Below are 17,991 nucleotides of genomic sequence, written 5' to 3' on the forward strand. Positions count from 1 at the left end.
TTTTTCTGTTTTGGATAGTCTATTTTTCAAGAAAGGCCAAGGCCAATATTGATTTTTTTGTAAATTTTTTCTAAAATTAATAACTATGCTATCTAGTATAAGGAATATACCTTGCATCCTCGCACGGACAGCCTCCTCACTGACATCAACTGTCCAGTTGCCATCATCATCATCGTCGTCATCAGCTTTATTCTTCTTGCTTTTAGTAGTCTTCGGGTTTGGAGTGGTCGGAGTGACTGGGACATCGCTCTCCTGTTTAAAATTTATAAATTTATCTACATTATGTTAAAGTTATCTTTAATGGTTTCCTAACAAACTTTTGTGAATTAGCATATATCCTATTTTTCTTTATTAAATACAATGAACTGTTTTAAGCATAGAAATAAAGGGGAATTGATAGTTTTTTAGACAAATTTAGCACATGTAAGTTTAGCCAAACACGAATTTGTCTGTGTCTGATATCAGTTTACGTGTCTCATACACTGGTTGCCTCAACTAATAATTCGAAACTAACATTCTTAGCGTCATGGTTGTCCCCATCATGGTTGCCGTTGGCCGCAGGACCGCTACGTTTCGAACGCTTGCCACGATTACCCTCCGTCAATGATGAGCCCTGGAAATCGACAAAAATATACATTAATTAATTGAATCACTCAACTGGTAGAAAACTTGTTATTCAATAGTAAGATTGACAAATTATTTTGGTAACTATTGGTATCTTGTTACTTATTACATATTTAAAATATTGTTACAAATTTTGAAATTTTAATACTGTTTTTTTGCTTCTACAATAAAGTAGCAGTTGTGTAGTATTTTCACTGTGTAGTGATGTCACGCTTTGCAGCCCTACGAGATGGTGTTAGGTGTAGGTGTTCGTCGACTCAATAAATAGTCAGCAGTAGCGCAGTATAGTGTTAGTAGTAGTGCAATAGTGTCAGCAGTAGCGCGGTAGTGTCAGCAGTTGCACGGTAGTGTCAGCAGTAGCGCGGTAGTGTCAGCAGTAGCGCGGTAGCGTCAGCAGTAGCGCGGTAGCGTCAGCAGTAGCGCAGTAGTGTCAGCAGTAGCGCGGTAGTGTCAGCAGTAGCGCGGTAGTGTCAGCAGTAGCGCGGTAGTGTCAGCAGTAGCGCGGTACCGTCAGCGCGTACCTGCAGGCTGGGGTCGGCCGCCGGCGGGTTCTTGAGGATGAAGGTGTTGAGCTTGTGGTTGAACTCCAGCGGGCCGTGGTAGCCGCACGCCTTGCAGCCCTGCGAGATGGTGTTGCGCTTCGTCGACACGATCAGCTCCGTCTCGGGGTTGTCGCACTCGGGGCACAGCACGAACTTGCGGATGAACCTGCAGCAGCATGTAAAACAACTCTGTACGGAACTGGATAAGGGTTGAAGATCGATTTGCCACGATCGTTGAAGAGAGACACACAGAACATCGGGAACAAATTAGAATTTTCCAGGAGAAACTTTCGAGATGAGATAAATGTTAATGATAATGTTGGACAGTCAAATCGCAAAATTATTTTTTATTTTTTACGTGTCCACATTTACGGCCGAACCCAATATTCAATCTATCTCTGGTTATGGCCTACTAGAGACAGAAATATCTATCTATCATTCATTTTACTGACCCAATAAACTTGTCGACGATAGGCAATCTTATCCTTCAAAGCTGTCTATCGACGAGAGGGAGGATAGCTTACTAGAGATAACAGTTCGTATGAAAATGACAGTGTAAGCGTCCCAATAATAATAGAGTTCTATCTGTCAGTAACGTTGGTTATCTTTAGTAACAACAATATCCGATCTATAGTTTTCGGGGGATAACTAAGATTTATTAATTGAAAAAGTATTTTCTTTGTTTAAAATAAAATTAATTTCGAGTGAAAAATAATGGTAGACTCAAGTTCAAGTAGCAGTTCAAGTGATATTGCTCTTTTGCAACAATTAATTGAATAAAAATAATACGTTTCTTGTAAAATAATACTTACTTTACTCATATTGTGAATAAAACAAACAATTTGGTGAATGATTGTACCTATAATTTGCAATGATTTGTATAATTTGAATTTTGATTTGTAAAAAAATTATACAAATTCAAACGAAACAACGATTCAATAAAGCGTAATGGCGTCGTAGCGTCTTTTCGTGTCGTGTTAAAACGTTCCGTTACTAGATTTACCATGGATTCCATATTAAAATAATATCATTTATTATAAATTAAAAAGTCTGTGTAAAAATTAATTTGTCCATATTTTTATAAAACAAGATTACTTTAATATGAATAAAATTTGTATGACAAATTTAAATACTACAAAACATCTGTGTAACATAACTGAGGCCGTCTGTGACGTTGCGTATACTGCTAGGCAATTCTCTAACGGCCGAACCCAATATTCAATCTAAAGATAGAGATAGGTAGTTATCATCGACTGCTAATAACTAACTATCTATCCTTTGTAGTTGTCCCAATAATTCGCATAGGGGACTACTATCTCCAGTTAGCTGTAGATAGACCGGCTACCTGAGCTCTTCCTTACATTCCAGTATACGCAGCGTCACAGACGGCCTCAGTTATGTTACACAGATGTTTTGTAGTATTTAAATTTGTCATACAAATTTTATTCATATTAAAGTAATCTTGTTTTATAAAAATATGGACAAATTAATTTTTACACAGACTTTTTAATTTATAATAAATAATATTATTTTAATATGGAATCCATGGTAAATCTAGTAACGGAACGTTTTAACACGACACGAAAAGACGCTACGACGCCATTACGCTTTATTGAATCGTTGTTTCGTTTGAATTTGTATAATTTTTTTACAAATCAAAATTCAAATTATACAAATCATTGCAAATTATAGGTACAATCATTCACCAAATTGTTTGTTTTATTCACAAGATGAGTAAAGTAAGTATTATTTCACAAGAAACATATTATTTTTATTCAATTAATTGTTGCAAAAGAGCAATATCACTTGAACTGCTACTTGTACTTGAGTCTGCCATTATTTTTCACTCGAAATTAATTTTATTTTAAACAAAGAAAATACTTTTTCAATTAATAAATCTTAGTTATCCCCCGAAAACTATAGATCGGATATTGTTGTTACTAAAGATCACCAACGTTACTGACAGATAGAACTCTATTAATATTGGGACACTTACACTGTCATTTTCATACGAACTGTTATCTCTAGTAAGCTATCCTCCCTCTCGTCGATAGACAGCTTTGAAGGATAAGATTGCCTATCGTCGACAAGTTTATTGGGTCAGTAAAATGAATGATAGATAGATATTTCTGTCTCTAGTAGGACATAACCAGAGATAGATTGAATATTGGGTTCGGCCGTAAGCGACGTGTTGTGGCTGTACTCGTCGCTGTGATCACGGATGTCACAGCCGTCGCATCGTTCGCTGAGTTCAAGGCGTTATTTTTCGTATTCTCTAAGCTCTGTTATCTCGCCGACGATCTCTCGGCTGCGTGAGCGCACGGCTGTTCGCAAGGCTGTTTTTGAGGGATGGGCGGAGCCGTATCTGCACTATCGATATATTTTTGTCTCGTAAACATTGACTATTTCTTTGTGATAACAATTATGTTATAAGCATTTTTGAATACACAGTTGTATTTATGAATCATTTGAGTATATTTGCTTAAAAATAATAGTAAATTGCCGACAAACAGGTAAAAATGTTTCTAGTAAATGTGGTCTTTGCATATTAAATTGACACTTAATAAAAAAGTTAGCTCTACGTCAAATCGAAAAATGACACTTATTAAAATCGACGTCAAATCTAAAATAGAGTTGAGTAAACAAAAACAAAAGAAACATGTGAAACACATTAAACTTAGTCATAAGAAATAAAATAAAATAAAATCGAATGTTAGAAAGTCAAGTGCCACACTTGTATACACTTTAAATTGGATATGGGGCCGATTCGAGCGACCTACGAAAACCACTTAAAATATTTTGTGAAACTTGGGAACATGTGCATTAATAATGTGTTCAGTCAATCAGTATTGCCTAAACAAAACGTTATAGTGTTGTGCCAACTTGTTGTGCATCGCATAGTTAACATAAAAAATCTAAATTGAACAAGTAAGTATTACTTTACTATCACATATTATGTTTCTCGTACGACGTACCAGTATTTTTTTCTAATGTAAGTTGGTTTACAATCTAAACACTTGCTTGCAGTGGCTCGTAACGCTGGACCGTCCTCAGTACAATTGGAGAAATTGATTGAATTCATGGAAGTGAGATCAGACCTTGCCACTGGACATGCCCGTACAGCGAATGCTAGGACCCGTATGCAAAATGGCTGGACCGAAATAGCTACGGTGTTAAACAGTGTTGGCAACGGGTGCATAAAAGAGTGGAAGCAGTGGGCTAAGGTATGTAACTAATTAATAGTAGTGTTAGTACAAATATATGCATAATGTTTAAGTTTGTTTAGATGTGTAAATGTCAACTTTCTATGTGATTATCTTTTTTGTTTATAGTACTGGAAAGATAAAAAAGCTGCCACAAAAAGGAAGGCAAATATTGCACAGACTGCTATGCAGAGGACAGGTGGTGGGGTCGATGTAGACGTGGTGGAGCTGTCAGATCTGGAGAAAAGAATTCTGACCATTTCTGGTGGTCTGAGTTTTGCTACTGGTGATAGGAATTTAGCAATCAATCCATTTCATGTATGTATATAAGACATGTCTTGATAAACAAAATTTAAGCTTTTACAACAACAGCTTCCATAGTTTATTAATCATAAAAATTTATTGTCAGAATTAATTTGATTTTTATTTTTTGTTTGTAGGAACAAGGAAGTGCTGTTCTGCCCCCTCTAGGCACTGAAACTAGCGGTCACTCAGAAAGCATCTTGCGGCAGTTTCATGTGAGAGTAATATTTTTATTTAATTTAAATTAATATCATAAAATTAATATAATATTTATAAAATTAATAATCTAAAATACTAGCAGTGTCTTAAATTATGTTTTTAGAAAATTCCTGATCCACCAGGAATAGTAGGAATAGTATCCATCAGTAATTACCAAGATTTTTACACTTGTAGAAGGTCCTGAATTACTTTAAAAAAAACTTATTCACTGCCTCTTATGTAAAATATAAGTCAATAATAATTTTAGATATTTAATTGTCTACTCAATGTATTCGGGTATTAAAAACTGGGTATTTCGGTATTAAAAACTATTGATTAATTTTTAGGACGAAACTGTAGTTGTTGTTGTCGGAGACACAGTAGCAGAAAATCTACAGACACCAACGATTTCTACTCCACCAGATGAGTCTGAAGGTGTACGGATACAGGATGAAGTTGAAATGGTAAATTTATACATGTTTATTAGGCAGAGATTTATAATTATATTTAATATTATATTAATCTATAAATTTAGACAATATTCAACAGTTTTTTCTTATTTATTTATAGGTATCCCCCTCTGAAAGAGACAGAAATGTTGAAGTGGTAGGGGAAATGCCATCAATACCAAGCGATAGTGTCGGTGGCGCGCGAAGGCGCATTTGTTTCGATTCCCCCAGTCAGCGCAGGGGCTCATCCGTGCCTACACCGACGCAAAGACCCACTTCTAGCTCGCAACAACGCCGCCGCACAGCAATGACGTCACCTCGCGGAGGGGTATCTGCGGGACGCCGACGTCTTCTGCGACGGTCTCCCCCGTCACAGCGTCGCTCCGAGATGGCAAGCCTTATCCAAAGGTTTATAGCCATCGAAGAGCAACGTGTTGAGGCAGAGCTTACCTCAGCTCGGTCTCAGGAGGCCTTAGCACGGGCGCGGGAAGCCGATGCACAAGGTCCCATCATAATGGCGGCAGCAATAGATCGCCTCGGTGACATTATACGCGACGTCACACAGCAATCACTTAAAGCAATTCTACATTTTAGAGCTCCTGATACCTAGCTCTAACACGTAGAATTAAATTTAAGTGATTTTTGTTTTTTTTTTGTTAGTTAATAATACAATTTTATTTTCATATTATTTTTATTTCATTATTTTGATAAAAAAATAATAATAATAGCTATGATTTAATTTTGTACTCTAATATTACAATGTTAAAATTAAATAATTATAAGTAATAATATTTAAATAATAATATATATATAATAAGTAAAGCAGGTTACACTTTTATTTAATGCCTCCCACGCCATAAAATATTTATAAGTTGCTGGCGGGAAGCCCGACCACGTTCTAGGGCGCCTAGAGATGCCGGCTCTATATGATGACCCTCACTTTGTAGCACTTCATTTGCGCGAATTTCTTCTTCTTGCAAATTATGTGGCAACTCTAATACTGGTAATCCAGCGCGATTACAAATATTGTGCAAGATACAGCAAGCAATAATGATTTTAGACACCATTTCTGGATCATAGTGTAAAACTCTATGAACCAGAAGACATCTAAATCTGCCCTTTAAAATTCCAATTGTCCTTTCAACACTATTCCTTGCTGTACTATGCAGTGTATTGTAGTGCTCCTCTGGAGAACCAGGCTCAGGATTGGCACATGGGGTCATCAAGTAGGATCTCTGCCCATAAGCAGAATCACCTGTGAACAATTAATATTATATTTAATAAATTACCAACTGCCTTTCCACTATTCAATGTCAACTGTAAACAATGTTATTTTTTTCATACCTAACAAATATGCTGTCTCTCCCGCATTGTTTAGTTGCTCCAGGTGATGCTGTATGACTGAATTATTAAAAATGAAGCTGTCGTGTGTAGCCCCTCCAAATGTAGCATCCACATGTAATATGTTTAGATCACAGTCATTTATCTGCAATGCAAACATCATTATATAGTTAATACTAATATTCATTTTTAAACATTAATATATATTATAATATTTATTATTTCTAAATTATGAAATGATCAATACTAGTCTCTATACATAATTATAATATAATATAATCTCTATTCTCATAAGCACAGACCAAACGGAATAATCCATTTTAAAAAAAATACAGTTGAATTGAGAACCTCCTCCTTTTTTGGAAGTCGGTTAAAAATCAGTTTTCAAGATAAATTAAATATTTTTATTTATAGGTAATGTATTTTTATCTTTTAATAAACCAATGGGTGTTTATATTCTATAGTACAACACTCACAATTAAAACATTTCTAGCATGGTAACCTTTTCTGCAGTAATATCTTTCTTCTTGTATTTTGGGACGAATCATGGCCACCAAAGTACCATCAACACATCCAATCACACCAGGGATTTTAAATTTCTCAAAAAATCTGCAACAAAAGATAAAGGTCAAACAGAAGTGTCGACAAAGGGGACTTAAATATATTTAAGTACCTTTGTTTCAGAGTTTCTCTTTCATTACGATTTTGTGGAAATCTTATATACTTTTTAATTATGTCAGGATGATTTAGTGCATTGACAATTGTATTAATAGCTCGGCTGGCAGATGGTTGTGATACATAATTAAAAAATGATTTTCCAACTACATTCTGGTAGCTTCCAGTGGCCAAAAAAGATAGGGTGCATAGAATCTGGAAGAAATAAGATTATTGTCATTTCATATAGTCGTAGATAATAATAGATTAGTAATAGAAAAACAAGGTTTCACTATAAATTATCAATGTTATATAAATACATAGTAATATTTTATATGTATATTACTATACTAATATATAACTATTCGCTTAACTATTGTTATTGGATAACTCTCAATATAATTATGTACATACTTACACTGAGGCTTCTACATAAACCCAGTGTGAACTAGATGTATATTGTAACACAAAAAATAAATAGTAGATACTGCACTGCTTTGTATATTAAACTACAAAGATCAATTAATAAGTAGACAAATAAGGTAGTTCCGGTAGTATCACCTTAGTGTGATGACTGAGCCCACCACGCCGTACTTGTTGGGGCAAAAAAGGCATGAGATCGTCTTCCAATATTTCTATAAGATCCCTGGTGAGTCTGTAGTTGCGTATGTAATCTCTGTCTGATGATATTTTATAAAGATTGCGTATACTGCGACTTTGACGTCTTTTGTGTAAATCGTCTAGCCTTTTAGCTTCCTCTAGAAGGTACAACATACACAATACTCTTGCGGCCCTGTTATCACAAAAAAAAAATAAGTATAAGTATGTACCTATATTTTTTTAAATTACTGCTTCATGTGTTCTGAGTTCTAAATAGATTTAAAAGAAACATATTATGTAGGTACTAAATACTTACATTTTTATAGAGTAATCCAACTTAAAATATCACTAAAACAAACTAAACACAATATAAATGGACTGAAAATCCTTGGCTACAGCCACGAAATAGTAGCTTTTCGTTTGACACTAAAAGTTGTAAGCGTACGCCGAGGCTGCGGTTGAAATTTGTGGCTGTTTTGCTTGGAGAATACCGATTTCATATTAGGAACATACAAATATTTGTTTTCAAATCACGCCGTCTACAGCCATGCGGCGCTAGTGTCGAACAGCGTAGAAATTAATCTTAGGGAATACCCTTATAGCCCTCGTCGCTGTAACAGCGGCTGTCATCTAGGCTGTAACGATATTTACGCTTAGAGAATTGCACAGCTGGAATGTAAGGAAGAGCTCAGGTAGCCGGTCTATCTACAGCTTACTGGAGATAGTAGTCCCCTATGCGAATTATTGGGACAACTACAAAGGATAGATAGTTAGTTATTAGCAGTCGATGATAACTACCTATCTCTATCTTTAGATTGAATATTGGGTTCGGCCGTTAGTGCGTAAAATTAAATTTATGGAATTTGTTTACTTAACAAACTTCGTAAATGCACTCTGAAAAAAAAGAAGCTTTCAAACGAAGTTAATGTCAAAAACTTAGCTAAAAGTTCCACGCGCAATTTTTGTTTATTTTTCAGTGGTAAACTTTTTAGATAACTCGAAAATTTTGCTACTATCAAGGTATGTAAAACATAATATAACCTTTAATATTTTCTATGTGATATTGGTGAAATCATCTGTGCTCATTTGGCACTATTGAAAGCCATTAACCCTAAAGAAGAAGAAAAAGAAGAACCTTTAATATGTCTATCTTAAAATCTCATCTGTGTCACAGTTACCCTGTAAAGTCTGTTCAAGGAGAAGAGATACCAAATGTAGACAAAGCCCATCATTTTTTCGGGGCAACGACGGAACAAACAAAATATAATCTATCTCTTTCTATCTTGTTTGTTTGCTATCTGCTGCACGTCTCTCTGCAAGGTCGAACGATATTTTAAATACGGCCTTGAAAACAATCGGACCGCGTACGGCCCTTTAATTTTGTATTATTTATTTTTATTTCATTTCGTGTCCTGAAGCGATCGGGGTGATTTTTATATTTCGATAATTATTATTTAAGAAGTATCAAATCTTAAATACTTAATTATATTTAATTAATTATATTAAATTCAGTAAGTATCAAAATATAAATATATTTTACATTTTAAAAATTTGTGTAAGTAATAAAAAGGTTACAAAACCCTGCATAGTTGAATGACCTCGTATTTGGTTTGTTTACATTTGGTATCTCGGCTCGTTGAACGCACTTTACTAAAGTTATAAAGGTGTCATAATTTTGACACACAACAAAATTGCCAGTTTTTGATACATATTATGATTTTATAGACGTTAAATAACTTGAGAGTATGAAAACCAACCTGAGAGCACATATTAAATTTAACTCTTGTGTCTCATATTTAACATTGTCAAAGTTAGCCAGACTGACTATATAATGAGTGAAATTTGCGTAAACAGAAAACAATAAATCTCAATAAAGTTTAACTCTAGCTAAAATTTAATCTGACATATAAGTGAAATGGGTTTTCAGCGCTTTACAAATATTACTAGGAACTAAAAAAACTACAATTATTGCTTTAACTAGTGTAAATAGCAGAGGGTATTGATTTGAAATCTAAACCCATTATTGTGTTAAAATTTATCCTGTAAATATGTCAATGAGCGAACAAAAGTAAAACTGTAGTAATGAGTTATCCTTACCCGTCCAGCAAGTCCTGCAGTTTGGCAGAGTCGTGGCTGCCGTTGACGATGAAACGTTCATTCTTGTAATCGAACTGCGTCTGGGCACCCAGTTCACAGCCGAAGTATTTCGTTGGGTCTGGAGCGCACAAAAACATATTTAATCGTACTTATTTCTAGTCTGACAAATGCCCAAAAAAATGGGCAGACTGGATTTTTTGAGTACAGAACTTTAAAAAGGCGAGATTCTATTTCCAACTGCTACTTTTGTCTGTTTTAGTTGCGAAATCTATTTGCAAATTATGAACAATTTCAAGAAATGTTTCTTTTAATTGAATAAAACTTATCTCACTTATGGTACAAATTTATTTAAAAAAAAAAACATGTTTTTTGCAGAAACAATTAAATTATATCTTGTATGTCCTAAGCTTTCTCCGCAGTTTCGCTCAATCTATTCCCTTATGGAATCACATCTGGGCAAAGTAAATATATCAGTTCAAAATATTTCAAATTTAATTTGTCTACAAGTAATGAGAAGCATCGGGAGGAAACCAGCAAATTTTGGAAGAAACTTTGACACAATTATATCATCTGAAAACCTTAGTCCCGATTATAAGAGAGGCCAATATAACTCGTAATGTTACTCACAAGTAGCGGGGCGACCCAGCGCTTTTGCCACTTCGGGCATGTTCACAATGACCGTCTTGATGCCGTTCCCCTTGCCCTCCACCTTGGCGCAAATGCGAGGCATCTTGTAACGGTAGAACGCGTCCGCCACATTCCGGTTGACGTTCACGGACCCCATGGCTGACTTATCTAAACTATTATCCTAACTAATTATACCAGGGGTGGTTTTTTTTTTGACACTGGATCTGAAAACGAGAAAAAATCGTTATTATCACATTAGTACCACAGAAATTATGACGGGTTGTTCATATTCATAGTAAAGGCATTGGTAAACGGCACAATAGGCGAAGTCATTCAAAACAGAGTAGACCTAATATTGCGACGTCATGAAAACACACGGGGTAATGATTTAATTAATGACAGTGACGAGTCAGGTTTAGGTTCGTGAATCATTCTTTAACAGTGCTAACTTTGCTTGCCGTGTCGCAATCCAGAATAAAAGACTAAATACACATACAAATGTCGATGTTTGACAAGAACTTGTAAGATATGTCCCAATGTTATGAAATCCGTGGAAAGCCCTTTATCCGTATATTTAAATTTCCTAATAAAATAATAACATCACAATTGAGATTTTGATCTTACTTAGGAAGAAATTAGGAAAACATTACTAATCACCCAGTACTTGTACGTGGTTTTAGCAGGTGACGTCGAGGGCAACGACAGCTTGATTCATTCCCCTCCGCAAGATTAACATGTGAAATCAGAGTGACACAAAAAATCACGAAAAATGCCCTGTACACAATCACTCTTACATTTTGAGGACGTGCAAAGCTCTCAACTTATACGAACGTTTCTCTCAAAACAAACTAGAATACACACACAACACATTTTACCGAAACAATATACGTTTCAATCAAATTTTTATGATATTCGCATGTATAATAAAATCCTAAGAAAAATATTGAAAATGTCTCAACATAAATTAAAAGTGTTCATTAAAAAGAAATTAGTAGACAAAGGATATTACAAAGATGCTAAAGATGTGTGGACTTAGTGAGGGTGTATTTCATGCAAGATATTACTAATTTTGTACTAAAAAACAGTTTATATATTTTTTTCAAAAGAGTAACTGTGGAGTTTCGGAAACTGATTCGGTGGTAGCTCCATATTTAAAAAAAAATAATAATAATCAATCAAAAATTGTAATTCGTAAAATGACGACATGAGGATGTTTTTGAAGCCTATTTGAAAAGAGTTGATTTTGATTTTGAAAAGCAGGTTCCGCAAATTTAGACTTAGCAGCCATTATTATTCTTGTTTTTAGCCACCGTTATAAATTACATTCATAACGGTCGTAAAACTAGCTGAAACCTATTATAAAACTTGATCCACGAAGTTATCAGCTGAAGTTAAGGTAGTGTCGTCATCGCGCAATCAATTACTCTATTATATGAAAGATATATTAGATAAAGCTTTTATTTAACTTACAATATATGTATGTATGTTTGTTAGGGTGGGATCTTGAATCTCTCAATTAAATTTCGTAGCATGTATCTTCAACCGATAGAGGTGAAACTTTGTATACACGTATACTTTGGATAACATGTAGATAAAAATGTGAATAAATATAGATAAAAATGTGAATATATAGATAAAGAAGGAAATGAAATAAGTTTAATTTTTAAAATTTTAGTAAGTACGAGTGCTAAAATCTCGCTGCAAGCTTGTATGTTATAAAAATTGTGTGACGACTTTATATGTTTGATAGTCTGTTTTTTTTAAACAAACGAGTACTGAGTACGTCTCTCGCACATTTCTGATATTGACAGAGTGAGATGGGTCATTATTAGGAGTGCGGGCGGCCAACGCCTTTGTTTTTGATTTGAAATTGTAAAGGCCCCTTCATATTGAATACAGTTTACCGTAGAGAAAATTCATTTATAAGTTGCTGGTCTAGCGATAACTGGTTACACAATTGTTGCAAACGTCAAATCGGTATTTTGTAGCGAGTATTTGGGTTTTAATCAGCCAATCGAAAACAGATTCAATTAGGCCACAATGTTCATCAAGTTAAATGTGATTAGTGCACGATTTACTACCTACAGTCTGGCTAAGTTCATTCGTGTATATTTATCATGTCTCAATTAAGTCTAACGGAAGTCTTGGCGATGCTTAATGTACTTGTACAAGTCAGGCAACTTTTTCCTGCCATTTCAAAGTAAATATATGGTTAGATGTCTGTAGAGAACCGTACAGGACATTACCATAGAAAACGTTTCGGAATCCGCTCTGGTCTAGAGCAGCATGCTGTTACAATAATCTAATACTCCAGTTTGAAACCATTAAAAAAATTTACAACGGCTACTACCACTTAGGTGAAAACCCTGTGAGAGGGTATGATATCGAATAGATATTGCGTCTAATCCGTGGCACGCAGCGGCCATATTAGGATGAATTGGTTTAGTAGTATTTCGTCGTTCGTCGTCGGTTTATCGATTCTTATCTACTGCGTATCATATCGGTTATAACGATCACCGCCAACCCGCATTGGAGCAGCGTGGTGGATTACGCTCTGATCTTTCTCCTACATGGGGAAAGAGGCCTATGCCCAGTAGGGGGATATTACAGGATGAAGCGTGATCACTGGGTAAATTATTTTCAGTACTTCATGTAGTATCAAAGTCAGACGCGATCAAAGATTATCTGTGGACCAATATAAGTTACGTGAAGTCAAGTACGCCTTTCTCAGTGTGTCCATATTATGCAGCGACTAGATTTGGATCGATCAGACATTTGTTACCAGATCGTTCCCGGATATTAAAAGAAACCAAATATACTAAATGTAATTTCTAAGTTATCCAAAAAATCAGGGAGAAGCAGTAGTTGAGTTCAGTTAGAAACCTATCTTGAACCAAGCGACTCCCTATGCTTGCTGAAATCACTGATTTTCTGTAGTCAGCTTAGAAATGGTATTTAATGCATGTAGGTTATTTAGTGTAGTTGAACGTCTGTCGCTTTTTAATATTCAGAAAAATTTCAATTTGTATAAAAAAATAGTCGTGATTGGGGGGGGGGGGGGGTTAAAAGTTGATGGGGAAAGATTAAAGGGTGACCCCTGACGACCCTGACGTTTCTATATGAAATAGTATAAATAACTATATAAATGTATATGTGTAAATACGTAATGTAATGTAAGTATGTGTGTGCCTGTGTGCATGTATTGAGTGTATGTGTACATTAAAAAAAAATCCGTCAGCGTCGGACACGTCACACACGTCTTAGCTTTACTAGGCAGTCACGGGACGGTCAATTTGTATTTCGAATAATACATCGCCTGTGGTATTATAATGCATGTTCAACAAAAAGGCATGGGCATTTAGAGCCCGTAGATGTAAATTTTAAATAATTAAATAAAAATTAGCCAGTTTAATTAGCAGAATTAGCAAGTTGAAGTGGCAGTGGGCTGGTCATCTGTGTCGCAGGACCGATGGCCGTTGGAGGAGACGGGTCCCAGAATGGAGACCGCGTCGTGGCAAACGCAGTGTGGAACGTCCTCCGGCCCGATGGACCGACGATCTACGTAAGGTTGCCGGTGTAGGCTGGATGAGGATTGCGGAAGACCGGGATGTGTGGCGCGAACTTGTGGAGGCCTATGTCTAGCAGTGGACTGCGATAGGCTGAAGTGAAATAAAAAACCTAAACGATAGATAGGTCAGTTGTCACGGATGGAGACTCACCGGGTAGCTCTTGCGGCGCGACAGAGGCAGGTCGCGAGGTAGCGGCAGCGGGCCGGGGACACCCGCGCGGCGCGCCAGTCACGTCTGCCGCAGGGGCAGCAGCTTCCGATGTCTATTACTGCAAAACTTTGATCTTCTGTAACAGAACACGAAGCGGCTACCTTCGCGCACGTTTAACCGTCCACAAACTAGACTATGTACATCTAGCTTTCCGTTTTAACCTAATGGGATTTGTCTGTTCCTGCTAAACTCTGATCTTCTGTGACAGAACATGCCTATAGCGAGTTTAATTGACGAGTCCGTCTCTTCTTCTTACACTATCTTCTACGACAAACAAGACTAATTTGTGCAAGTTGCATTTCGTTCGTTACGATACAATACTACATATACTAATAGGTATTATAAAGTGCAATTTAATTTTATTTAAGTAGTCTAACCATTTGGATTTTAATTTTTTTCTCGTTTGTACATCTTTCATTTGTAGTACCTCGACCTTACAGAAGATCACAGCAAAATAATACTATTTTCAAGCAGTATTGTGTTCCTGTTGGTGAGTAAGGTGACCAGAGCTCCTGGGGGGATTAGGGATTGGGTCGGTAACGCGCTTACGATGCTTCTGGTGTTGCAGGTGTCTATAAGCTACGGTAATCGCTTACCATCAGGTGAGCCGTACGCTTGTTTGCCGACCTAGTGACATAAAAAAAAAAAAAAAAAACATCTGTAAAAGATATTTTCTAATTTGACCAACTACGTAAGATCTAATGTATATGTCACTCTAGGTGGTGGTAGCCGATATATAAGCGGATCGTTCCCTGACCTGCGAGCAGTATTGCTTAGTGTGTGAAGCGTCATGCACGCTCGCCGGCAGCCGGGACCCCTCGCCGCGACACACCGACAACTCTCCACGCACTGTACTGATTTCTCTGCAACAAACGAAACACACTTTTAGTACTACCTAGTATATTTTTCATTTTGCTGTAATTTGCCTTTGGCGCAGTGTTGTTACAATTTAGTATTACGAGACACTTTCGATTCTGATTTTATCTATTTCAAGTATAAATCTATACAGAAAAAAAGTAATTAAGAAAATGTCACGAGTAGAGATAATTACACATTTAATAAGAAGTATTGACAGCACGGAGTGAAATTGGACTTTATCATAGTTATACATATAAATCTATTGAAACGATACAAAAAATACACGGTAAGCTCATATCAGTTTAATTATCTGTCTCACAATTTTCGTGACAATTTCAGTTGCTAGTTAATATTATCAATGTTTCTCAATTTTTACTAGCATGTGCTATTATTATATATCACTTGAATACTTAAAATGTAAACTTTTATCTATTGAATTACTTACAAAAGATGTTTAAATATTATTTTTTTCTTTCTTATCGCTTTTATCAGTCGATTACACAGTTGACGTAATATTAGAAATACTAGCAAATACGTGTGATAAAATACATCTAGTAGTTTTAAAGCCATGTAAATACATGTTAAGAAGAAAATCGACCGAATCGATTTTATATATTTTTAATTTTTATACGAAACTCCATTTATAAGACTCTGCATTATTAACACCATTCCTTTCACTCATTGAACGATACTCAAGTAAAAAACAATCGTTAAGGAAGTCACATAACTTAAGTGACATTTTACAGAACGACATGCAAAACCCAAGGTGATCCAACACTTCACAGCCAAATTAAAACGTCCTAAGAATTCAAAACAACACCACGTATAATGAGAGTGAAAAACAGTCGACGCAATATCTATGGCGAACAAGCAAATCTGAGCCTAAATTCAATTTCACAAGACCAAAAAATACCTTGTTTAAGTTTTCGAATACACACACACCGACTCACACGTCTTATTCGCACGTATACGTCCTTGAAATAGAGCGCTGTGATTGGTCGTTAGACCTGTACTTCAGGCACACAAATGCACGTATCGTAAAATATTATATACTGCTTTCGGCTACCACTTTTCTTATTGAAGATTTATTATTTCCGGTTTAAAATCTACGACCCAGTCACTGTATTTGATTTTGTGATTTAGGCGAATAAGAAAAGATTTCAGTTTGTACGGTCAGTCCGGCGACTTATCGTAACCGTTTCGTCACAGTCGACTGCTACGTGAAAATTGATTATTTTCTTGATGAATATTGGAAACTGTAAAACACTATATCAAACTGTAGGTAGTTTTTCGGTTATCAAAATTTCCGAATATATTTTTATTGTTTATATCGTCTAATTTTAATTGTCATCAAAGAATCCATTAAAATAAGTACCAAAACCTTCTGTATATTTGCCCATTTGAAATGCATTTATTAAGGCCATAGCTAATTTATGTATTTCAACGTAACCATGTATTTACTCCATTTACATAACTAGTGTTTGTCAAATGTGATTCGATAAGCTTTGAATTCATGGTCACTTTGTTAACACGGGGTAAATTTTCAAAGCTCGTGATGTGTCCCTCATTATTGTAGTTTCTTAAGACCTCTGTGGCTGGGTCGAGTGTTGACCCAGACGAGTAGAGCGTGATTTAAGATGGCAGTAAAAATATAAAAAATATATTTGAAAACATATTTTTTCATTCATACGTTTCTTTGGTTTATGACGTTCGACGTGAAAACCTAGGATTTTATTATGTACCTACTGTTTCCTATAATCATATCGTGAAACGTGTTAGGTAGTTTTTATACAGCCCCGTCATATAATTACAATTTTTCCTTCACTTTCATGCTTAGACTTTCTCTTTAAACTTTAATCACGCGATATCCGAGCAAACTGCACTATAAAACTGATTGACGATTTGGAAGCTTTCCAAAACACTAAATACTATCATTAAATCTTTAATTCCGTCTGTGTACGTTTTACATTGACCAATTTTTTTTTCAGCTGTATAAAATTAACCGATAATTAACTAATATTTTCGACGTTTGGAACGTTTTCAACTTCTTCATATGGAATAAATAATTGTGTTTGCTGGGAAACGAAAAAAAACCGACTTTAATTACATCGACAAGTAGTACAACGTAGGTAGACGAAAAAATAGACAAGTAAATACGCATTATCAAAGATTACTTCAAAGGTTGTAATCAGATCTCGATGAAATTTAAATGTGACCACACGATAAGCATCGGCTTTCGATTGAATTCATCAAAATCGGTACACCCAGTAAAAAGTTATAAGGATTTTCGAGGGTTTCCTTCGATTTCTTTGATATCCCATCATCAGATCCTGGTTTCCTTATCATGGTACCACACTTAGGGTATCTCCTTTCCAACGAAAAAAACAAAAAGAATTATCAAAATCGGTTCATAAACGACGAAGTTATCCCCGAACATACATTAAAAAAAACTATGGTACGGTCGAATTGAGAAACCTCCTCCTTTTTTGAAATCGGTTAAAAAACTTAAGAGTAAGAAAATGAAATTCGGCAAAGGTGAAGTGAACTATTGTAAGCTCAAAATTCGCTGTTTAGCATGTGAAGTATACATTTGCAGTCCGCTAAGTCCGCATTGCGCTATACACACGTCATTCTGTCGAATCGAAGTGTACACAAAACCTAAGTAAAACAGTTTGTAACAGTTTGTTTGTGTATTTTTAAGAGTTTTTAAAAGAGT

At 35.6% G+C, this 17,991-nt stretch overlaps 2 protein-coding genes and 1 long non-coding RNA gene across 3 annotated transcripts in view; all 3 read right to left on the reverse strand.

Annotated features, from left to right (window-relative positions):
• LOC123660806 (eukaryotic translation initiation factor 5) overlaps nt 1-17,991 on the reverse strand; it is a 41,054-nt gene that overhangs the window by 5,869 nt on the left and 17,194 nt on the right. Inside the window, exons 3-9 of the mRNA XM_045595840.1 lie at nt 15,175-15,280; nt 14,358-14,493; nt 10,639-10,862; nt 10,012-10,129; nt 1,146-1,332; nt 515-613; nt 111-252 (exon numbers count right to left, since the gene is read on the reverse strand). Of these exons, the coding sequence (XP_045451796.1) occupies nt 111-252; nt 515-613; nt 1,146-1,332; nt 10,012-10,129; nt 10,639-10,795 (703 nt within the window). The 5' untranslated portion in view covers nt 10,796-10,862; nt 14,358-14,493; nt 15,175-15,280. The remainder of the gene's footprint in view (nt 1-110; nt 253-514; nt 614-1,145; nt 1,333-10,011; nt 10,130-10,638; nt 10,863-14,357; nt 14,494-15,174; nt 15,281-17,991) is intronic.
• On the reverse strand, nt 6,117-7,241 carry LOC123660807 (putative nuclease HARBI1). The gene is made up of 3 exons (XM_045595841.1): nt 7,137-7,241; nt 6,664-6,805; nt 6,117-6,574 (listed from the first exon to the last, which is right to left on the reverse strand). Exons 1-3 carry the CDS (start codon nt 7,206-7,208, stop codon nt 6,159-6,161), a joined length of 630 nt encoding a protein of 209 aa, XP_045451797.1. The 5' UTR covers nt 7,209-7,241; the 3' UTR covers nt 6,117-6,158.
• On the reverse strand, nt 7,890-8,366 carry LOC123660808. The gene is made up of 2 exons (XR_006744249.1): nt 8,231-8,366; nt 7,890-8,107 (listed from the first exon to the last, which is right to left on the reverse strand). It is a non-coding gene; the product is annotated as an uncharacterized LOC123660808 (long non-coding RNA).

The sequence above is a fragment of the Melitaea cinxia genome, chromosome 16 (assembly GCF_905220565.1).
Source record: "Melitaea cinxia chromosome 16, ilMelCinx1.1, whole genome shotgun sequence".
Lineage (NCBI taxonomy): Eukaryota > Metazoa > Arthropoda > Insecta > Lepidoptera > Nymphalidae > Melitaea > Melitaea cinxia.

Bases quoted from the DNA above. Each gene is read 5' to 3' on its own strand.
- LOC123660807 (XM_045595841.1), bottom strand. From the start codon at position 7,208: ATGATTCGTCCCAAAATACAAGAAGAAAGATATTACTGCAGAAAAGGT. The intron at 6,806-7,136 runs GTGAGTGTTGTA...TTTGCATTGCAG, and splicing joins ATGCTAGAAATGTTTTAATT to ATAAATGACTGTGATCTAAA. The intron at 6,575-6,663 runs GTATGAAAAAAA...AATTGTTCACAG, and splicing joins AGAGACAGCATATTTGTTAG to GTGATTCTGCTTATGGGCAG.